At 39.7% G+C, this 23,988-nt stretch overlaps 1 protein-coding gene and 1 long non-coding RNA gene across 2 annotated transcripts; one reads left to right on the top strand and one right to left on the bottom strand.

The window, feature by feature from the left end:
• Positions 1 to 13,718: 13,718 nt before the first annotated feature.
• LOC133447683 (uncharacterized) lies at positions 13,719 to 14,185 on the bottom strand. The gene is made up of 3 exons (XR_009782929.1): positions 14,115 to 14,185; positions 13,921 to 13,979; positions 13,719 to 13,813 (listed from the first exon to the last, which is right to left on the bottom strand). It is a non-coding gene; the product is annotated as an uncharacterized LOC133447683 (long non-coding RNA).
• A 5,315-nt stretch (positions 14,186 to 19,500) lies between these two features.
• On the top strand, positions 19,501 to 23,088 carry LOC133447398 (uncharacterized). The gene is made up of 6 exons (XM_061726070.1): positions 19,501 to 19,912; positions 21,471 to 21,593; positions 21,796 to 22,155; positions 22,256 to 22,384; positions 22,506 to 22,558; positions 22,677 to 23,088. The coding sequence occupies exons 1-6, from the start codon at positions 19,501 to 19,503 to the stop codon at positions 22,797 to 22,799; spliced, it is 1,200 nt and encodes a 399-aa protein (XP_061582054.1). The 3' UTR covers positions 22,800 to 23,088.
• The last annotated feature ends 900 nt before the right edge of the window (positions 23,089 to 23,988 follow it).

Below are 23,988 nucleotides of genomic sequence, written 5' to 3'. Positions count from 1 at the left end.
CTCATTCAGTAGTTGTGGCAATTGATGGACAGAAGGAAAAAGGAGGGAAGGTCCAAAGCAGTAGAGATGACAGATGTTTTCAGGAACAGACCTAGAAATGCCTCAAATGTGCGGTTTGCTTTTAACTAAATGAATGTAAGATTAAAGCACAGAATAATGAACCAAGTGACATCTGTACAGAGGTTAAAAGAGTCCTTTATCCGCCTTTCCTTACTTCCCTTTCTTCCTTCTTTGATCCCTCCTTCTGAGACGAAATGAGAGCAGGCTGTATATTGGGAATGAGGGAGCAAAGACAGACAGCCAAACCTTTTCATCAAATCGGTTGCTCCAAATGCCACCAGTTTTATTAACTCCACACACAGTCCTTGATTTGATCCAAATCACACAAATCTAATTCTGCCCTGCAGATATGAGGGAGAGACGCAGCTTTTCAGCCTGTCTCTCACTGCAGATTGCAGGTAAAAGCAGAGACTGCTGAAAAACTAAAATCGTATGGACTCACAGAAGAGTTTTTTTTTGTTTGTTTTTACTCCATCCACAGCAGATGTTGTGATGTTGTTTGCGTGAATGGGAGAAAGAAAGGTTGATAGAAGTATGAAGTATGATGTGCAGCAGCCTTTAGTCCGCTGAGCCCAGAGATGAGAAATTAGGCCGGAGGTGACTGAGAGTTAGGAGTCGTCACATAGTTTCAGGCCCATTTACATTAGAGTCCAACTTTTGTCCAGCTCCTCCCAGTTATGGCGCTTTTCCACTAGTCCCTACTCCACTCAACTGAACTCGGCCTGGTTTCTTTTCCATAACAATCCATCACCCAGATCAGAAGTAGGAGGTTCGAGCGAAGCTGCTGTGACGTATATGATCGTGTGATTTAAAGGAAGAAGACAACAACACTAAAGATGTAGAACCTGGAGGAGATGATAGATGTGCTGCTGGATCTGTGGCTTGTGTTTGATATCAAGTTAAAAATGAGAGTGAGAGAAGCTTCAAGCGGCGAAGTTTTAAAACATTTTTTAGTTTGTCTCTGCGCTGCTGAAAAGTCAGCTGGAGCCGTGAGCAGCTATGAAGAGACAGAGCTCCTGGTGGATCTGGTCGTTCCTTATCACCCGTCTAGATCCCTTTTTAATTCTCTCCTCAGCACCAGGTTTATGAACATCTGCACCTCAGAGTTGGATCATGAAACAGACTTTTGCTGCCATTGCTGGTTGAATAAAATGAACAAGAAGCCGTCAGAGTCTCTTTTTCTGATTTCTTCCTCCTGACTCAGACGTCTGACTCCAACCCCCCGACCAATCGGTGGCCTGTATTGTGATGATGTCAGATACAGCCGACTCAGCCGCTTAGAACCTCGGCAGAATAGTTACAGAAAAGTATCTACTTTGCACGTTAGACCCCTAGTGGAAAAGAACCAAACCGAGTGGAGGAGAGTTGGGCTGAGTATGTACTAATGGAAAAGCGCCAATATTGGTTGCATCCTTTCTTTTTTTTTGCAACTTTCTCTTTATTGGTGATTTCAGGTTTTTTCCAACAATAAAGGAAGTAAAAAAAATAATGGCATCAGAATGAATGAGTGAGTGAATGAGTGGCCCTGTGATGGACTGGTGACCTGTCCAGGGTGTAACCCCTGCCTCTCACCTAAAATAAGCTGGGATAGGCTCCAGCAGACCCCCGTGACCCCGCAAGGGATAAAGCGGGTAAGATAATGAATGAATGAATGAATGAATGAATGAATGTATTAACCGTTTCCTAACTCAAGGAATTCACACCAAATGTGGCTCAAACATTTAAGTTCCCCAGATCTTGCATCCACATGGCTTTAATTACTAGAATTCTGCAAAGCATACATCAGCTCCACCATCCGAAGCTGTATCATAGTGTTAATTATTAACAGATGGTTTGCTATCATTTCTCTTGACTGTACTCAAAACTTAATTCTCAAATTTGTTCCAACAAATAGTTCCAACTGAGTCTTAGTAAAAATCACTCAACTTGTCCTCTGCACAAACAGAAAGTCAAAATCAACTCCAAATTCCTTGTGTCTGTATGCAAACCTCGTCAAGATAGGTGATTATGAACGACAGCCAATTCTGTGTTGGCAGTGACCACTGTGCACTTTGTGGCTTTGATTCCTAGAATTAGTCACTGCACATTTCTCTGTGCAAAAATGAGAAAGAAAATTCTTATTAACAAAGTTAGCAGAGACATTATTTTGCCTCTTTACTCACAGAGGTGCTCAGAACCTAAACCCTGAGATAACTGGACAGTTGGATTGGAAAGACAAAACTCTAATTAAATGGCAAAAGAAAGTAATAAAAGCAATGGGACCCTTTAACTGTTTCTCTGTTGGGGAGATGAACGGATGTCTCCTCTTTACCCTTGTATTCACTGAGTGTCTCAACCTAATGGTGTGGATGATGTTGGTGCTAAAACCTTCTCTTGCTTTTCTTATTCCTCTTTTTTTCAGTTGTATTGTTTTCTCAGACTGAGAATCGCTTTTGAAGCATATTTTACCTACAGCAGTACGTTGCAGGAAGCTTGAAATTATATTTCATGATAAATCTCATTCTACATTTGTTTGTTTTTTTTGTTTTCATCATTTGATTATGCAAAAGAAGAAGCTAAAATATTAATTAACGGAACTGAAATCCTTCAAGTATCACACACAAAATTTCTGGGTGTTGTTTTGGATGAAGGTCTAAATTGGAATAATCATATCAATCAAGTTCCAATTTAGACCTTCATCCAAAACAACACCCAGAAATTTTGTGTGTGATATTTGAAGGACACACACACAATTGGAATAATCATATCAATCAAGTTAGCAGCACAGTGGCTTAGTGGTTAGCACTGTTGCCTCACAGCGAGAAGGTTCCCGGTTCGACTCCCAGGCCCAGCAGGGTCTTTCTGTGTGGAGTTTGCATGTTCTCCCCGTGCTTGCATGGGTTTTCTCCGGGTACTCCGGCTTCCTCCCACAGTCCAAAAACATGCATATTAGGTTAATTGGTGATTCTAAATTGCCCGTAGGTGTGAGTGTGAGTGTGGTTGTGAGCATGGTTTGTGTGTTTATATGTGGCCCTGTGATGGACTGGTGACCTGTCCAGGGTGTAACCCCTGCCTCTCACCTAAAATGAGCTGGGATAGGCTCCAGCAGACCCCCGTGACCCCGCAAGGGATAAAGCGGGTATAGATAATGGATGGATGAATATCAATCAAGTTTGCAAAAGATCAATGAAAATGCTTGGCATACTGAAAGAGGTTTGTCCCTTGATCCATCTCTCTGTATGTATATGACTCTGTATTATAGTTTCCTATTTCCATATATGCTCTTTTTATGAAATATTCACCATTATCCATTCATAAACTTAATGTTTTTCACTCATGCTTGTTTGTGCATAAGTTTATCACTAGAAAACAAGATCTTCCTGTCACTTTCCAGCAGTCTTTTACTTTTTCATCTGATTTCAATTCATATCCAACTAGACACAGTGGCTTCTTCATTAACCCTTCTGTCCAACATCTGGTCATCAATTTAATATTACATTTAGATCCAAAACTCTGGAATGACTTCAATGTGTCGCTGAAGTCACATTATCTTTTACCTCCTTCAGAAAGTTATTAGAAAAACATCTTATTCTGTCTTAACCTTCAATGTCTTTATCTTTAATGTAATTTACACCTTGTAACCATGTTCTCTTTGACGTTTATATTTATAATTCTTTTAACTTGTTGTACATTATCTTTGTTATTTCATCACAGTTGTTGATGGGAGTGGAACTCTGTACAAGTTCCCTCCATGCACTGTTTTTAAAAAGAATTTGTGCTAAATAAATAAATGAAATGAAATGATTGTTAATCAAAGGCTATTTGTACTAAATAAAGATACATTACTTGTGAGTCTGTGTTTTACGCTCCCTGCATGGGAGATTAGGTACGTGGATTTTACAGCTGTTTTATAGTCATGTAACATATCTTTATGATGGCTTGATGGCCTCATTCTGCTGCTTTTATTCAGCAGCTCAATAATGTTATGTAGTTAAATAAAGACAGGACATGGAGGCTGGCAGGGCGGCTGACTCTCAAAGATACAAGCATTTATTAGAAAACAAAACTCAAGCACTTGGGTTGAGTTTCTGCTGAATTGTTGCACTACACTACGCCAAACTTGAGAAATGTCTAATTTAGTTTGGTTTGTTTCTTTCGGGAGCGCCACAGGGGACTGTACTCTCACCATTCCTCTTCACTCTGTACACATGAGAACACATCACATCTCTTTATTTCAGTCTCATTATAGAGGGTCTGCATTGACGTCACTTCCCCACTGGACCAGCCCCCTTACTCACACTGAGTGGCAAAACATCAGTAAAAACAGCTACAACTAGTGGAGAAGACGGGATAACAGCTGATTATCAGCTTAAATTAAAGGCAGTTGGACTTGACAGTGACCCGTACAGTTACCCCAAGAACCAGTGGTCCATGGACATTAATATTTGGTACAGTTACCAAGAACCAGTGGTCCATGGACATTAATATTTGGTACAGTTACCAAGAACCAGTGGTCCATGGACATTAATATTTGGTACAGTTACCAAGAACCAGTGGTCCATGGACATTAATATTTGGTACAGTTACCAAGAACCAGTGGTCCATGGACATTAATATTTGGTACAGTTACCCCAAGAACCAGTGGTCCATGGACATTAATATTTGGTACAGTTACCAAGAACCAGTGGTCCATGGACATTAATATTTGGTACAGTTACCAAGAACCAGTGGTCCATGGACATTAATATTTGGTACAGTTACCAAGAACCAGTGGTCCATGGACATTAATATTTGGCCACGAATCCAGTTTCCTGATATTTATATGTACTTAATTTCTACGCCAGGGAAATACACAAAGCGAAGCTTGAAGGCTTACAAAAGTCTTGACGCTTGGTCCGACTTCAAGGCAGGATTTGTTGTAGAAATTAAAGTGATGAGGACACCGAACTTTATGATTTGACCGTTTAACGTTAGCTACCCAAAAATCCAACATTACCTGGTACAAAATGGGAACCTCAAATCCACGTTTCGGTGCCTGGAATCCAGTTGTTTCTGTGAATTGCAGCGATCCATTTGTCTCTGTTAAGCTTATTTTTCAGCAGTCTGTAAAACGATAACTCTGATTTCTTGCTAAATCTATGAGTACAGTCGATCGCACAACAGCTCTTTCCCATTTTAGATGTTTTCCAGTTGCTCAAACTGAAAGTTTACGCTGCCACTCAGTCTTTCTGCCACTCAGTCTTTCTGACACTCAGTCTTTCTGACACTCAGTCTTTCTGCCACTCAGTCTTTCTGACACTCAGTCTTTCTGACACTCAGTCTTTCTGACACTCAGTCTTTCTGACACTCAGTCTTTCTGACACTCAGTCTTTCTGCCACTCAGTGGGCTAAACCCGCTGTGAAGTCGCATCTGTGATGTCATGCACATTCCCTCTATACAATAATCATTCATCTTTCTGCATTTTTCTACTACACAAAGTTGGAAAGTGGCCACTGTTACAACTCACAGCCTCATGAATATTAAATGAGAGCTTTGCCCTGGTTCATGTGTAACCTTCACGTTTTAATGATTGAATATCTGGAGCCATACAGTTAACTGGGCGAGTCCAAATGTTTAGAATGACCTCTGGCAAAAATTTCAAATCAAAATAAAGCGAGTTGAAAACAAAATCTATCAATCTATCTGGTCAACCAATAGGAAACCAAAGAGCAGGGTTCCATATTTTTCCAGGGGTGGGTGCAATCCATCAGCCCATGTGGAGTGGAGAGTGATGCATGTGTGGCAGGCACGGGTGGGTGTGGGACTCTGGGCCACTCACAGGTGATTAGGGAGGATTCTGAGCTGAAAAAGGGAAGCTCTTTAACACGCACGCACGCTTAGTGCAACCCAGCACAGTTTAACCTCCATCTGTTGGCAGCAGAATAGATTGGTAATTAAAAAGTAAAAAAAAAGGAAAGAAAAGACCCTCTCACTGACGCTAAATCACACACTGGCAGACGGAGACATCTCTCACTATTCTGAGTTATTGTCTGGATCACACTGTGTGTGTGTGTGTGTGTGTGTGTGTGTGTGTGTGTGTGTGTGTGTGTGTGTGTGTGTGTGTGTGTGTGTGTGTGTGTGTGTGTGTGTGTGTGTGTGTGTGTGTGTTTACAAGTGACAGAGATCATATGTTCTCTTCTGTGCACTCTTCTCTGACAAAAATCACTCTTTTCTCTCTTCTGTCAGAAATGTGAAACCTAAATGAAGGTCCAAACTAGCGATTTATCTCCCTCTGACAATCTGCATCTATAGAAAATGTGCATGTTTAGAAATGATATGCAAATGATTTTGCATGAATGTTCGTGCAGGGCAGAATTTCTGTTTCAAATTTGAGGGAATCAGTACCGATTACTCTACTCTGGAAAACCAACACAAACAAACAAACAAAACCACGTGTGGTAGATGGTAATAACACTTATTTAACCTTTCATTTGGTGCCCCCAGCAGTTGATGTTTAAATTTGTCAACACTTTATGTTAATGTTAATGAGTGCAACATGAATAACACTGGCCTCAGTTGCACCATGGCATTAACTTAGTGGACTCGTGTTTTAAATTTAGCATGATGACTGTCAGCACTGTGGTCTTACAGATGAGTGGTGCATAAAGCCCCCTGCTGGTGCTTAGCTGGGGTTTCTGTCTGAGTTTACAGACTTCCTATGGTTTATTACTCAGTATTTTATTTTTTATTTTATTTTATTCTTTATTTCATTCATTAAAAAGAAAGACAAAACAGTTCAATATAATTACAACAAATCTCTTTCCTTGAATGAAAGGGAACAGAAAGAAGGCAAAGCTTATTTTATCTGCCCCTTGTTCCTAAGAAATCAAATTTCAATTAATGTAATAATAAAAAAATCTAATTACAAATTACGTAATTAAAAAAAACACCAATGAACGTAATAAAAAAAAAAAAACTACAACAAAGTTATAAAATAACACAAAATAGCTGTCGTCAAACATAAATAGGCGTATTTTTTTTTGATTCAAAGAAAAAAAATATGAAAATGGTGCTAAAAAGAGAGAGAAAAAAGAAAACCCACCTAACTTAACAATTATTATGACATTTCTTCATCAAACTGGTTTTTATTATTCTTTTAAACGTAATATTTGATTTGCATTCTTTGGCTTCTGTATCCAGATTATTCCATAAACTGATACATTTTACAGAAACACAACGTTCCATTCATTTTCTCCTTTTAAGTTATACTTATTTTCTTTTTTTTCACATTTTTTCTGTATATTGATTGGCAACATTTTCTTATGAGCTTTCCACATAATTTGCAGAATTCTGTGGTTTACTAATTCAAGAAATTTCAACAGTTTTAACTGAAGGAATAATGGATTTGAAGGATGACTATATTGTTTTCTACTAATTATTCTTATGGCTTTTTGAGAGATATAGATACACAAATACTGTACGTATAATACAACTCAATATATCCATTTACATACCTAAATATAACATATCTATATTCATAATATATATATATATATATATATATATATATATATATATATATCTACATATATTAATAAATGTACATATCTACATCTACTTCTGCTGTCTATATTAATTTTCTAATTTTAACATAAACCAAAATCATAACCAATACACAAATTACTTCCCACAACTGGCAAATGTAAGTGTGGCAGCCGGGTAGAGCATCCTCCCCTCTGCAGGCTGATTAACCCTCAGCTGCTCCTGCTGATTGAGGGTGCAGCTCCCCTCTTTAAAATGAGACAGATGCGTGTGCTCAGGTACCAGCTCTGTCGGTCTGGGGCCTGGCGGTGTGCCAAACATCTAACCTGGCCAGAAAATGACGATTTGATGTGCTGGAGCAGTCGGCCTTCTTGTAATGCAAGTGCCAATCAACTTGGGTTATTGGTAGTGATTGGTAGTGATGGGCAGATGAAGCTTCATGATGCATTTAAGCTTTTCATCAAATGGGTTCACTCAAGCACAAAGCTTCCCGGGGCTTCAGTTGCTCTACTACTACTTTTATAATACTGTATTTGATCCGGTCTTTGTACGTTTTGACTGTATAGAAACGTAATTCTCGTCAGCTGTGTGAAATAAGACCTGGAAACAGGCATTGTGGCATAGAATTGTCAAGTTGGTTTAATTCCCTGTACGAATTGTTACAGATTACTTTTGTAATCCTGTATTTGACCCGGTCTTTGTACGTTTTGACCGTATAGAAACGTAATTCTTGCCATTGTAAGAATGAGATATACCTGCTGTACTCTACTGCCCTTACTTTTAACAACTTGTGCTTTTTATTATTTTACCTCTTTCCTTATCATTTTATTTCAGTTTATTTGTTATTTACTGTTTAATTGTGTCTTGCTGCTTTTAATGTTGATGTAAAGCACTTTGAATTACCTTGTGTTGAATTGTGCTATACAAATAAACTTGCCTTGCCTTGCTTTGCCTTACTACGCCTTCTACGGGCCAAAAGAAATTAAACAGGAAAAAATATTGAATTGATATTAGTCTGTGTAGCTGTGTGTGTGTAATAATCCTATTGGCACGAATAGAATAACCGCTACTTTGAGACTGATTGTGCTGTTTAGTTATTTCCTGATAAGTCAGGTGGTGCCCCGTTTTGATTTATTTATTTGGATAATTAATTGATAAGTCATCTTCATTATTAATTAATAATAACTATCGTGAGACAATTATTAACTCTCTAATAACTGAACCAGCCCTCTCTTTGTTGCGCAACAAATTGAATAGGCTTTTGGTTTGGAATCAAATACCATTACGTCTTGGTGCAACATACTAAACTAATCCATGTGGCAGAAGAAATAAAGAAATATGCTAAAAAAGACAAAGAAAGAGGAATAAGAGAAAGAGAGAGGATAAAGAAAAGTGATTATGTGTGGGGGAATCCTCAGTTCTGCCATTCCCTCTCCCCTTGTTCGTCTCTCTGAGCAAATTAACATCTTCACAATTGATACAACAAGTCACTGAAAACCACCATTCCAAAACTCCACATGGGAAATCATGAAAAGAGGAAGAGAACAAAACAAATCTCTAAAAGGACCTGAAATGTAGACCAGTGAGCATGATTATGTGTGTGTAAATGTGATTGAATTAGATGTAAGGAGACTAAAGTAGCCTAGTAGGTATTAATGAGATATTGTTCTCTCGCCTCACTCCAGGGTCTGAAAACTCACACTCACACATTCACACTCAACACTTTTTGATCAAAAGGTTGTTTATTTATATGCTTGACTCAAACATGAACACTGGCTGTGATAGTTCAGCCTTACGATATTTGATCAGCATTTTATGGGCCCCACTGTCTCTCCTGCTGGTGGACAGTCAAAATGTGCTGTCCAAGTGTTCCAAACAAATGTCCTCAATGAGAGTTAGTGTTATTGAGGTTTTGTTGTTTTTTTTGTTCTCCACCATTGGCCAAGTTGCAGTCTGAAGGCTGAATTATGGTTCTGCATTAAATCAACGCAGAGCCTACGCCGTAGGCTACGCGAGAGGCTCTCTACAGAGAAGTCCATTAGATACATTAGACACATTAGATAATCAATAATAATATACCAGATACAAATCATAATTAAAGCTGCAAGCAGCGATGAACGGGCCCTCACATCCTTGTGCACGTTCAGGCTGCAGTGGAAGCTTGTATGACTGTAGATCCTTCAGGCCTGGACATTTAGCTGATGACACCAGCCACGACTCTCTATATCAAACCATTCAAAAGTTATGGCAGAAAGTAGGAACTATCAGATATCGACCAATCAGAAGAAGCAGCAGGGCTAATTTGCAGCAATTATGTTCAAGGACTCAAAACCATGTCCGATGACACCACCCACGACTCTTTATGTCAAACCATTCAAAGGTTATAGTAGAAAATAGGGACTATCAAATATTGATCAATCAGAAGAAGGGGCCGGGCTAATTAAGGCCAATGAAGGTCAAGGACTCAAAACCGAGTCTGATGACACCACCCACGAGTCTCTATGTCAAACCATTCAAAAGTTATGGCAGAAAGTAGGAACTATCAAATATGGACCAATCAGATGAAGGGGGTGCTTTTTGGCATCTATCATCTCCATGGTAACGCTTTTGACTGAGAAAAGTAATGCCCATCGTCGCAGGATGGAGACGCACATTTTGGTGTATAACACGCTTGGGTGCACGTTACGGTTCGGGCGAAGAAGCGGCTGAAGAAATGGCATAAATTTCGCCAAAATGACACGATTAATTCAAAATGGCCGACTTCCTGTTCGGTTTCGGTCCATGGCGCCAAGAGACTTTTCTTTAAGATGCGACATGATACAGATACAGATACAGATACCGTATCGTGGGGCTTGAGGCACAAAGTTTCTAGGGGGCGCTGTTGAGCCATTAGGCCACGCCCATTAATGTGAACCATTAAATATCAAATTTATCGCCAAGCCTGGCTTGCATGCAAAATTTGGTGACTTTTGGGGCATGTTTAGGGGGAAAAAAGGCCCTCATTTAGTCGAAAGAAAGAAAGAAAGAAAGAAAGAAAGAAAGAAAGAAAGAAAGAAAGAAAGAAAGAAAGAAAGAAAGAAAGAAAGAAAGAAAGAAAGAAAGAAAGAAAGAAAGAAAGAAAGAAAGAAAGAAAAATTCCTACAGATACAATAGGGCCTTCGCACTAAAAGTGCTCGGGCCTAATTAATAATAATAATAATGTAATCATCCGTGTATATATCACGACAACGGATCCCATTGACTTCGCATGGTACAATATCCGTGGTGCTCACATTAAAACCTCAATAAAACACTGCTAAAACAGCGTTAAAAACATGCTTTTACAAACTGACAGTAACAAACAGTACCTTGCGCGACAAAAACTCATAATTTAGCCACTATAATAAAGAATAATATATAAATAATAATAATGTAATAATCCATGTATATATAACGACAACGGATCCCATTGACTTTGCATGGTACAATATCTGTGGGGAATTTTCCACTTTCCGTGCTGGTACCATGGAAAATAGTGGTGAGAGGTCGTGGGCATTTCACGGATGTTTGTGAGATCAGGTTGGATTAGGAGTAATTCTGCTGCATGGTTGGCAAAAGGAAACTTGCAGCCTCAGGCTTTGAAATCTTATATTAATCTTATATTTTCAACTACGATGAAGTGGAGATATTTCTTATTTATGCTGCGGCCAGTACTTTTTTATTTCATTTTTTTCACTGCTGCTACTAGCGCATTGCAAAACAGAGCAAAAAGGTGCCAGATCCGATGCTTTATCTTTGTTCGGAAAGAGAAACCACAAAAAAGCTGTTGGGCGCTTTGACCAACAACTAGTGCAGTCAAGGCAGAAGGGCGCCGCTTAAAAACAGGATGTGTGGTGAGGCCGAGAGGTTTACAAGGTCCTACGTTTTGATTTTAGTTGAGATCAAATAAGAATAAAATAAAAAAAGTGTAAGTAAGTCTAAGCCTCAACATATTTAATCACCAAGTGCTGGTAGTTAAAGAAATGCAGCAAAGATACAACAAACAAAGATAAGCTGTGGTGAGCCACTTCTCTGGCTTTTGACAAAACATAAATAGCGTTTACTAAGAATGGATTTTAAACAGGATGTGTGGTGAAGAAGAAGCTTCAACAGGGGAGTTAAAGGCACAAGGTCGTTTTAGTTCACTCATTTTATCTGACCTGTTTTAATTATGTTTTCAATTTAAATACCTAACGATCTGGCATTACACAAACATTATAAAAGGTGGTCAAAAGGCCAGTTACCATCTCCAGAACACAGTCACGTCAACTTTTCTGTTTTTGGGCTGTGGGAGGAGTAAGAGATACATGACAACATGGTGTACAGTCCTCACTCACACAAGAGTGGGCTTTCTTACTTTAATGTCACACAATGATGCTTACAGTAAAAGTGGAAACATGTTCCCCTCAACAACATCTAGTCACTATAACATAACAAGCTCTGATTGTAGTCAGTTAGAGGACGGCACTCCCTTTCATCTGCAATGTAAACGTATCACAATACAGTGAAATACATTCAAAAATGGTCATGACATACTGAAGGGATCTGTTCTCTGTTTCTGCGCTGTGATGTGGTGATTGCTGCAACATGAAATGGGTATTGTATTTCAAACAGATCGAGACAGGAAGATGAGCCCTTTTTTTAGTTTACACCTTAGTTAGAGGCTGAGCCACATCAAACTAATTTTCCATGCAGCGCTTGTCAGTAAACAGTTTGCACAAGCAGAAAAAGTAGAAGGCACAAAGTCTCCCCCGTTTGTCTGTTGATGTGTGTGGTTATGTCTGAACATACTAAATGTACAGGGGAGGGATTCCTTATAATCTAGCTAAGGAGTTTCCAAGTATGCATGCACGAGAAGACAATAGTTTATTGAGTGAGGTGCATTTTACTCCGCGATGCTAGGTGGCGCCATATGTACATTTGCGTTTGCGTTCTTCCAATTCCTTCTTTGTTGTTTGTTTTATTCTTCTCCTACTGTGTTGATATTCTGGCTTTCGCGGTGTCGTCACTTCCAGAAGGGGGAGTCCCGGGGCCGTCACTAGCTCGGCTAAGCCTGGGTACATGCCGGAATAACTCGAATTCGGAGCATTATCTGGAACTAAAAGCTTGATCTCAAGAGCTTCAATTCAGTTCAACTACAGCCTGGCTAACGTGCATAGGCCTACATGGCTTTTAAAAATTCAATATCGATCGGATTAAGGCAACAATTCAACTTTCTGTTAGTGCATGTATAGTCCTTTTGTGTGCAGCATGATAGAGCCCCCTGTTGGTATTCTCTTAGTTTCCTTTTTTTGCTGTTCATAATGTTTTTCAGGCGCAATGTCAAGAGGATATGAAAAGCCACCACCACACACACTCAGTCAATGATGCCATTGTGGAGAGGCTGAGAAACACCAAGTTCCTGGGTGGTGCACATCTCTGAGGATCTCTCCTGGATAACTTCTCAGGCCAAATGGGCTCAACTAGCCTCTACTTCCTTCTCAAACTAAGGAGAGCAAGAGTCCCCACCCATCCACTTCCACATAGTAGTTTTGCACATAGACTCAAAATGTGTATGTGTATGCATATATGTATGTATATATGTATGTATATATATATATATATATATATATATATATATATATATATATATATATATATATATATATATATATATATATATATATATATATATATATATATATATATATATATATATTCTTTTTTTTTTGTATAGAAATTGAATTAATTTTGATTATAAGGAAATAGAGTTTAGGGGGTAGGATTTAAAATTTTTACTTCTTCCTACTCCTTTTCGAGCATGTTAATTATGTATTTTTTTATTTATATATTTGTGTAATGTGTAAATGTGTAAAAGTGTAAATCCCTAACACTCTGGAAAAGGAACATTCTTTCAAGATACATCTTCCAAAAAGCCAAAGTGGGCAGAATTATCAGTAGCCTTCTTAGGATATTTCATCACCAAACACCACATAGATTATAATACAGGGATAGTTAGAAAAACAGCAGAGCGCTCATTACAGTCATACCAGTAACACAATTTGCAGAGTTTGGGAAAAATAACAAGCATAGACAGTTCACACCATATTTACATGGAAATCTTAATCTTAATCAAACCCTGACATCACTGTAGATCGTCTCCTCCTATACTTGGACATTTCTCCTCCCTGCTTTGTAAGCTTTCCTCCGGATAAAGACGACTTCAGAATAAAACACGGATTCCTGATTTAGCTCCTGAATGAAAATAAAATATTATTAACAATAAGAAAAAAAAAGACAAAACACATGCACATTGTAGTCTATAAAGTTGTAGATATTTTTAGTCACATGGAATTTTTCACCTGTCGATATTCCTGTTCACCACTGATTATTTCAGCTTTGGCTCGTAGAGACACAGAAGCTATTTTGTCAAGAAAACAGAGAAAGTTAAAAAAAATATATATTTAAATTTAATCTGTACTTTAATGTATATGTAAGGCTAAATCAAGTCAACAACGGTAACACATTTTATAAATTTATTAGAAATTCCTCTTACCTTTGCAACAGTAACAGACATTTTTCCTGATAACACAAACAAGGACCGATACGACGGTCAGACTTATTGCCAGAGAAACACATAACACAAAGAAAAACATGTTGCTCTTCTCTGAAAACCATGTTCTGGCAACTGAAACATGAAATAAAGAAATACAAAAAATATATATGTGATTAAGGTATTGAGAATATTGGTAATGATTTTAAAATCCGATAAGAATATGACAAAGTTACCTCCAATATCCAGTTTAGTTCCATTTCCAAAAACTATCATGCCACATGCGGCAACGGCACAATAATAATTTCCAGCATCGGAGGATTTGACGTTCTCTTGGATGAAGCTGTAGACACATCTCTGTACGGACTGACCCTCAGAACTCTTCTCACATTTACCATCACTGTTACTTTGAGCATAAATTATACTGGGATGTGATTCAGCTGACGCAGCTTTTAGCCAGTACACACTTTGCTCTTCTGGACAAGTTTTCCTTTGAGACTCAGAGAGGACTGAACACTGCAGAGTCACCAAGTCTCCTGTATGAACTGCATCAGATGGAGAGTCTTGAATGACTCTGGTAAAGTTGGGTTTTGGTCCTAAAAATATGAAAGCAGACATAGTTGTACTTAAATGTATGAAAATAAAACACATTAAAATGAGAAATATAACACTGAGAAAACATAAAGCTTTTATATTCATTTAAAGCTCCATTGTATTTTAATTTCTTCAATTACTTCCTATATACTGTATGAAAAATTATGAAATTTTAACGTTTTTCAGAACTTGGATTTTTACCTTCAATTCTCAGAAATGTTCCTTTGAAGAAAGTAATATTGTACCATTTTGTTCTAAAACAGTAGTAAAACGCAGTATCACTCTGCTTCGTTTTTGTTATATGCAAATCAAATCTTCCAGATTCTTGTTTTGCGGTAATCCGTGAATGCCCGCTCATCATATCTACATCATACAAGGATCCTTGCCCCAAAAGTTCAGGCAACTTTCCAGCAACAAGTCTCATCCAATAGAAAATGTCACTGCTTTCAGATTTTGGGTGGTTACATGATAGGGTCACTTCTTCTCCAATGCCAGCTGTCTTTATCACAAAATTCTCCTCGTGCATACACCCTGAAAAATAAATACAAAAATTACACGTTATTGTTATCATTAGCGCAAATAACACACTGCAGCCAAAAGAGACATTTCTGCATATATACTTACACCCAACTCGCAGTATCAGTAGAGTATAGACTATGATATTCATTGTCTGATTTTTTTCCACCTTGGACACATGTGAATTTAACTACATTGTGAGACGATTTGCTTTGATGTAGCTCATATCGAAGGGGAGGGAACAATTTCAGAGCAATTTGATTGGCCTGTTGTTCTGCAGACCTCCCACTTCCACCCTAGTGGAAATATTTAGAAACGTTCTCTTTTGTTTCTTGGCCCCCTCACAACTATGTCCCACCCTTTCAACAAGTCAGATGTCCTGTATAATGAACAAATAAATACACACGAAACAGGATATGGCAATGATTTACAAATGTGTTGAATTGAAATTACCTTTTTTTCTTTTTCCTTTGCTGTTCTTTTTTAAAGATGGCCAAATATTACATGTTTAGGATTATGGCTCCATGGCTCTCTTGGTACTAACCTGCCTGCGGGTGACACAGCTGGGGTGGCTGAGGTGGCCCTGGGATTCCTTTCTTTTCCTACCTCCTGCTCTCTTCCTCCACCGTCCCTTGTTCTCATCTGTTGCTTGTGGGTGTTTGTCAGTCAGAAACTGGTGGTACTCATGCTACAGGGGGGGGGTTTTACTGTGGAGGGGGTGTTGCCCTCGGCGTGCCTGGGTGGTTCCTGACACCTGGGGCCTAATGTACAAAAACTGGACTTCATTGTAAATCCATCCATCCATCCATCCATCCATCCATCCATCCATCCATCCATCCATCCATCCATCCATCCATCCATCCATCCGTCCATCCATCCATCCATCCATCCGTCCATCCATCCATCCATCGTCTTATCCGTTCCCGGGTCGCGGGGGCAGCAACCTCAGCAGAGATGCCCAGACTTCCTTCACCCCAGACACTTCCTCCAGCTCGTCCGAAGGGAGTCCGAGGCGTTCCCACGCCAGCCGAGAGACATAGTGTCATCAGTGTGGCACTGATTGGTAGGCACTGACTCATGACTACTGGAACAATTAGAGCTGTATGATGTCAACAGGACACAGAGTCTTCATCAAGACCTCAATGGAATTGTGGAAGACAACTCTATAGGCCACCTGAAAGCCAGTTGCACAAGTTGCCTTCAAGTGTGGTATATACCAAGGAGATGCTTTATCCCATCAGCTGTCCTGCACAGGCCTAAAGCCTCTCAACACGGTCATCACAAAGAGTGGCTGTAGCTACTGGTTCCGAAATGGAGCTATCAGGCACTCAGTGCGGTTACATGCACATCTAAATCAAGCCATTGGCAACAATCGAACTAAGGATTAAACTAGAGATTCCGAAAAATCCAAGTATACTCGCACAAGAAGACAATCGATTATCGAGTGAGGTGTGTTCGACTCTGCAATGGTAGGTGGCGCAAAGATGCCCCAGAGACAATTCAGCAACTAATAGTAGGATGTAAGATGCTGTCAGGCAAGTCATACATGGAACGACGCAACCAGGTAGCTGGAATAGTGTACAGGAACATCTGCTCTGATTATGGTTTGAAAGTCCTAAAGTCAAGAAGGGACATACCATAAAGAGTAGTGGAGAATAGAAGATTCTGCGGGACTTCCAAATCCAGTCTGATTAACTGGTGATGGCCAACCAATCGGACAATGTAGTGGTCGACATACTACAGAAGAAAGCAGAAGAAGAAACACAAATTTCCTTCCAGCACATCAGGAATCAACCAGCACAACCAACGGGCTCCGGTCCTCTCACCTCTACTACCACCACACAGGGGGTAAGGCCCACCCACCACCCAGGAGGAAAAGAGCAGGAAGGAAGGAAAGACTGGACCCACAGGACAGAACCAAGAACCGCCACACAGACACAGTGGATCCTCCGCCTAAAATAATTGAGCAACTGTGGAAGCTTTGGCACAACTAGAAGGCATTGAAGAGTTTGGAAGGAGTGAGTCTTCAGGGATTACGCTGATCTGCTGGTCCAGGATGAAGACTCCGATGATGGAGGCCGGTTGCTTCAAGGTTTAAATATAAGCTTAACCTGTTTACATTGTTACATCCATGAGGGTGGTGATTATAGTCACATATTCTTAAAGTACAAACATGAAAAAAGAGTTTAAAGATACACTAACACTGAACATAAACATTCACAGACTCGTACAAAACAATAAACCCACAACGCAACACAAAGCAAGGAGCAATGTCCCCCAAAATGCAATGCCGTCAACAATACCACACCATACTACACTGTTCTTTTACAGCTGAAGTCTCCAGTTCCAAGTCAATGTTTTTTTTGTTTCTTTTTTTCCACTTTCTTTTGCATAATTCCTTCTTTGGATAAGTGGTTTTTCGTGGATATTTATACTCATTATCACATTCTAATTGATCAACTTGAGTGAAGAGACAGCGAAGAGCGTCGTGCTCAAGCATTCGTGTTCAATTACACGTTGATTGTGATCAAATGAAACGTGCGTGGATTTGGGCGTAGACAGTTTTGAACCAATGTAATTTTTTTTCCATTGGCAAGATTTCTGCGCAAGGATTTACAATGAAGTCCAGTTTTTGTACATTAGGCCCCAGGTGTCAGGAACCATCCAGGCACGCCGAGGGCAACACCCCCTCCAACAGTAAAACCCACCCCCTGTAGCATGAGTACCACCAGTTTCTGACTGAAGTCAAACACCCAGAAGCAACAGATGAGAACAAGGGACGGTGGAGGAAGAGAGCAGGAGCTAAGAAAAGAAAGGGCCACCTCAGCCACCCCAGCTGTGTCACCCGCAGGCAGGTTAGTACCAAGAGAGCCATGGAGCCATAACCCTTAACATGTAATGTTTGGCCATCTTTAAAAAAGAACAAAGGAAAAAGAAAAAAAGGTAATTTCAATTCAACACATTTGTAAATCATTGCCATATCCTGTTTCGTGTGTATTTATTTGTTCATTATACAGGACATCTGACTTGTTGAAAGGGTGGGACATAGTTGTGAGGGGGCCAAGAAACAAAAGCAAACAGATGAAATTAAAGAATATACTAGATTAGATTAATTTATGTTCCCTTGCTGAATATTAGCAATAAACACTGGTTTAAGGCTAGGCAAGGCAAGTTTATTTGTATTGTACAATTCAACAACACCAGGAGCCATTAATATATCATCACATACCATCAAATAAATATAAAGTATATAATAAACATGATTTAAAATGTGATTTAAAGTTTATACAAGAAAGTTTTAAAACTCTTTAACGCTTTCTTTGGTCTTGGTGAGGACTGGGGCAGCAAAGTTCTGAATGCGCTGCAGTTGTCTCATTGTTTACATGCACCAACAGAAAGTCGAATTGTTGCCTTAATCCAACCGATTTCAAATTTTTAAATGTTATATATACACCTTAGACGGGCCGAATTGAAGCTCTTGAGATCAAGCTTTTAGTGCCAGATAATGCATCCTAATTCGAGTTATTCTGGCATTTATATGCAACCCACGCTTAGCCGAGCTACTGACCTTCCAGAACTGATGAGCCGCAGGAGCGGGAATAATAACAGTCAGTGTATCGCAACAACACAGTAACAGAAGAAGAGGGGCACTTTTTGTGCATCTTCATGATCAGGCTTTGTATCTACAAAATTTACAGAACTGCTGAATCGTTAGCCTCCATATTTCCGCATGTTTATATCCTCCTTCGCGCTTGTTTACTAATTGTATCGGACGAATGACAACGCAAAAGTGCATGTGGCGCCGCCTAGCGCCGCGGAGTTGAACGCACCTCACTGAATAATCCATTGACTTCTTGCACATGTATACTCAGATATATATATATATATATATATATATATATATATATATATATATATATATATATATATATATATATATATATATATATATATATACACAGGCCACACACGGCCAAAGTTCCGGGGGCCGTCCTCGGAACCGAGCAGACCAGCGAGAGAGTTCCGGGGGCCGTCCTCGAGGCTGGGCAGACCGTCGAGACAGCTCGGGGGGACGTCCCCAAGGCCTAGGCCTGGGTCTTGGCGTGGGTCTTGGCGGGGGATTGGCAGGCGTGATCGGGACTCTTGGCGTGACGGGGACTCTTGACTTGGCTCGACGGGGGCAGACAGGATGCGGGGAGTCGGAACAGGGGCAGACAGGATGCGGGGAGCCGGAACAGGGGCAGACAGGATGCGGGGAGCCGGAACAGAGGCAGACAGGATGCGAGGAGCCGGTGTCGGGGGGCAGACAGGATGCGGGGAGCCGGAACAGGGGCAGACAGGATCCTCGGAGCTGCCTGAGTGGGTACCCGGGTCCATGGCGCTGGCTGCGGGGGGTCCGGGCCCACCACCTGAGCAGGGGCCGATGCGTCCGGGACCACCCCCGACGACGCGCCCGAGACCACCGCCGGAACAGGGGCTAGATGTGGCTGGCGTCGACGCGTCGTCGGTGTCGCCCCAGAGCCTGGATGCTCCGGGGGCCACCCCGAGCCAGGCGTGTTACCCAGAAGGGGGATTCCTCCTCGTCCGGGGAGTCCAGCTCGTCGGGGTGCTGCCATCCAGGGATCGCGAGGGCCGCCTCCTGGTAAACGATGGCCCAGAAGGCGGCACTCTCTCCTGCTGGGTCCATGCTGGTCGGACCGTTCTGTCACATCTGGGGGTAAGGTGTGGACCCAAACGCAGGAGAGGGAGGCCGGAGGCAGGAGTTCTCAAAAACAAAAGGATTTATTCCACAAAAAAGCCAAACTAAAATGCTGCAGAGCAGGATCAAAAAACTCACCGTAACAGGGATCAAAACTTGGAGCACATGGAGGGAACAAACAGTACGGTCCGACAGGGAACAAGGGCATGACAAGACCAGATATACTGAGGGGATAACGAGACATGACAAGACACAGGTGCAGACACAATCAGGGCAGATGGGACACAGGAGGGACAGAACTGAAACTCAGAAACTGGGGGGGGAAGTGTCAAACCCTGACAGGTAACCGCACTGACTGATTTTCTAAGTAGTGTTCCTGTGAAGATGCTGTTAAAATAATTAAGCCTACTTCAGATTAAATCATGAATGAAGCTAATTAAGGTTTATTTTTAGTTGCCTAGGTGGAGACTGTACATATTATTGAACAGGACTTCCAGATATGAGAGACGTCGAAATTACAATTTTACTAAAATAAAAATCAATTTTTTTCTGCCATGATTTATTTCCTTTTAATTTCACCTAATCCAAAGTGCCTTTTCCCCACCATGTCAGCATTGGCCTTTGGTAGATCTCTTGTCTAGCCGTTGATTTAGGAGATGCTGATGCTGTCAGTCGTAGATGAAAGGCATGTGGTATTGTAGATGACCTCATTTGTCTCCACTGTTCTTACTGACAACAGATTTCTATTGGTGTGTGCAGGAGTGACATCCTGAAGGCCATTATTGTTGGCACTAATGATTCCATGTTAAGCATAAAGATGCAGAATTTGCACATAATATTACATCATAAGACCATACTCACTGTTCTGCGTTTAGGAAGGGGTAGCCATTAATGATTTGTTCATGCTGTATCAAGAAACAGAATCAGATTAAGATACATCCCTCAAGAAAACTGTAGCTATAGTTAGCCACTGTGGTAACTAGACCACCATCAACAGGTGACAAATATTCTCACTGTCGGGCTTCATGTTCTAGTGTGAACATTTCTAAATATTTCCACTAGGGTGGAAGTGGGAGGTCAGCAGAACAACAGGCCAATCAAATTGCTCTGAAATTGTTCCCTCCCCTTCGATATGAGCTACATCAAAGCAAATCGTCTCACAATGTAGTTAAATTCACATGTGTCCAAGGTGGAAAAAAATCAGACAATGAATATCATAGTCTATACTCTACTGATACTGCGACTTGGGTGTAAGTATATATGCAGAAATGTCTCTTTTGGCTGCAGTGTGTTATTTGCGCTAATAATAACAATAACGTGTAATTTTTGTATTTATTTTTCAGGGTGTATGCACGAGGAGAATTTTGTGATGAAGACAGCTGGCATTGGAGAAGAAGTGACCCTATCATGTAACCCCCCAAAATCTGAAAGCAATGACGTTTTCTATTGGATGAGACTTGTTGCTGGAAAGTTGCCTGAACTTTTGGGGCAAGGATCCTCGTATGATTTAGATATAATGAGCGGGCATTCACGGATTACCGCAAAACAAGAATCTGAAAGATTTGTTTTGCATATAACAAAAACGAAGCAGAGTGATACCGCGTTTTACTACTGCTTTAGATCAAAATGGTTCAATATTACTTTCTTTAAAGGAACATTTCTGAGAATTGAAGGTAAAAATCCACATTCTGAAAAACGTTTGAATTTCATTGAGTTTTTCATACAGTATATAGGAAGTGAGTGAAGAAATTAAAATGCAATGCAGCTTTAAATGAATATAAAAGCTTTATGTTTTCTTAATGTTATATTTTCTCATTTTAATGCATTTTAGTTTCATAAATTTAAGTATAACTCTGTTTTCTTTCAAATTTTTAGGACCAAAACCCAACTTTACCAGAGTCATTCAAGACTCTCCATCTGATGCAGTTCATACAGGAGACTTGGTGACTCTGCAGTGTTCAGTCCTCTCTGAGTCTCAAAGGAAAACTTGTCCAGAAGAGCAAAGTGTGTACTGGCTAAAAGCTGCGTCAGCTGAATCACATCCCAGTATAATTTATGCTCAAAGTAACAGTGATGGTAAATGTGAGAAGAGTTCTGAGGGTCAGTCCGTACAGAGATGTGTCTACAGCTTCATCCAAGAGAACGTCAAATCCTCCGATGCTGGAAATTATTATTGTGCCGTTGCCGCATGTGGGATGATAGTTTTTGGAAATGGAACTAAACTGGATATTGGAGGTAACTCTGTCATATTCTTATCAGATTTAAAATCATTACCAATATTCTCAATACCTTAATCACATATACATTTTTTGTATTTCTTTATTTCATGTTTCAGTTGCCAGAACAAGTGATTCAGCGAAGGAAAACATTTTTTTCTTTTTGTTATGTGGTTCTCTGGCAATAAATCTGACGGTCGTAATGGTCCTTGTTTGTGTTATCAGGAAAAATGTCCCTTGTTGCAAAGGTAAGAGGAGTGTTTAATACATTTCTAAAATGTGTCACGGTTCCTGAATTGATTGCATTTATGCATAAATATTAAGTTAAAGTAAAAATAAATTCATATTTCCTTGATAAAATATCTTCAGTGTGTCTGCAAACAAAAGCTGAAAAAGTCAGTGGTGAACAGGAAAATCGGCAGGTGAGAAATCCACATGACTAAAAATATCTACAACTTATAGACTCAAATGTGCATGTGTTTTATCTTGTCTTTTTATTTAGCCTTTTCTTCTTCCTAATAATATTTTATCTTCATTCAGGAGGTAAATCAGGAGTCTGTGATTTATTCTGAAGATGCCTTTTTCCAGAGGAAAGGAAACAAAGCAGGGAGGAGAAAGGTCCAAGTAGATGAGGAGATGATCTACAGTGATGTCAGGGTTTGATTAAGACAAACGCTGGATTTAAGCAGCGTAAATTTAGTGTGAACCATATTCATATGTTTTTTTTTAAGCCCTGCAGATAGTGTTACTGGTATTAAAGTAATAACTTCTGATTGTATAACTATCCCTATGTTATAAACTATATGGTATTTGATAATGAAATATTCTTAAATGGCTTTTGATACTTTTGATACCACTTTAGCTTTTGTGGAAGATGCATCTTGAAGATTGGTAATCTTGCTGGCTTTTTTTTCTTTTCAAATGTTTGAAGTGATAAAGCTTTCCCACAAAATTCTCACTGAAAAAAATGTTTAAATGTTTTTTGGCTTATCAATAAACTTATAACAAACGACATGAACCCGTCTTCTCTGATTTTATGATTTTATTGTTTCGATAGACCAGTAATGTACTTAACATTATTTTTTCTTTAATCAACTTAAGTAGTAAAACTGTAATGTCACTTTTTTTGGTTTATCTTTTTGGTTTTTTTTCCCCCTAAAAAATAAATTAGTAATTGAATTAAATCAACAGTTCAACAGAAAAGCATGTAACACCTGCACATTACAGAATCTATTAATGCAAAAGCTGAAAAGCGTCACATTCAAAAATTAGTTAAATTCCAATCACCAGTAATAATACTTATGTGAGCATTAAAAATGTTTTAGCGATTTATGTGATATTTTTCAAAATATTCATGTTCCCAAAGGTCATAGAAACACACCAATACTGTCTACAGTTGAGGTAGTCATGTATCACCATAGTTCACAAATTTAAATAAAAGGTGTCAACAGTCATGTTTTTTCCATGCATCAGGGATGTTTGATCTGTTTTAAAGTGTGAAAAGGGCTGTGCACAAATAAAAAGGTCATAAAGTTAAAAGGTGGGCTCATAGAACAAGAATTAGCCCTCTTTAGCACAACCAACGTACTCATTTTAACTCAAATTAAAATTTGTAATTTGATGTATGAACAAAGACTATTATTTTTCGAATAAGGTTTTGATTAGAAAATATAACTCATTGTCCGAAGTGATGAGAAGTAATAAAGTTGGAGTAAAAGATGCATTCAGGATGCCTGCTCCTGCCACACTGACACCACCAGTCTTCTGATCGCCGGTGCTGACACTACAACTCCCAGCATTCCTCAGTTCTCCTCATCATGGCCTGCACCTGTGCCCTCATCACCCCCCACCC

This window comes from Cololabis saira, chromosome 7 (assembly GCF_033807715.1).
Source record: "Cololabis saira isolate AMF1-May2022 chromosome 7, fColSai1.1, whole genome shotgun sequence".
NCBI classification, from domain to species: domain Eukaryota; kingdom Metazoa; phylum Chordata; class Actinopteri; order Beloniformes; family Belonidae; genus Cololabis; species Cololabis saira.
Note: the sequence above shows the minus strand (reverse complement) of the source record. Positions and strands in the feature narration are given on the sequence as shown.

Coding starts and splice junctions, on each gene's coding strand:
- LOC133447398 (XM_061726070.1), top strand. CDS start 19,501: ATGCGAGGAGCCGGTGTCGGGGGGCAGACAGGATGCGGGGAGCCGGAA. Junction 19,913..21,470: donor CTCCTGCTGGGTCCATGCTG/GTCGGACCGTTC, acceptor CCGCAAAACAAG/AATCTGAAAGATTTGTTTTG. Junction 21,594..21,795: donor AACATTTCTGAGAATTGAAG/GTAAAAATCCAC, acceptor TCAAATTTTTAG/GACCAAAACCCAACTTTACC.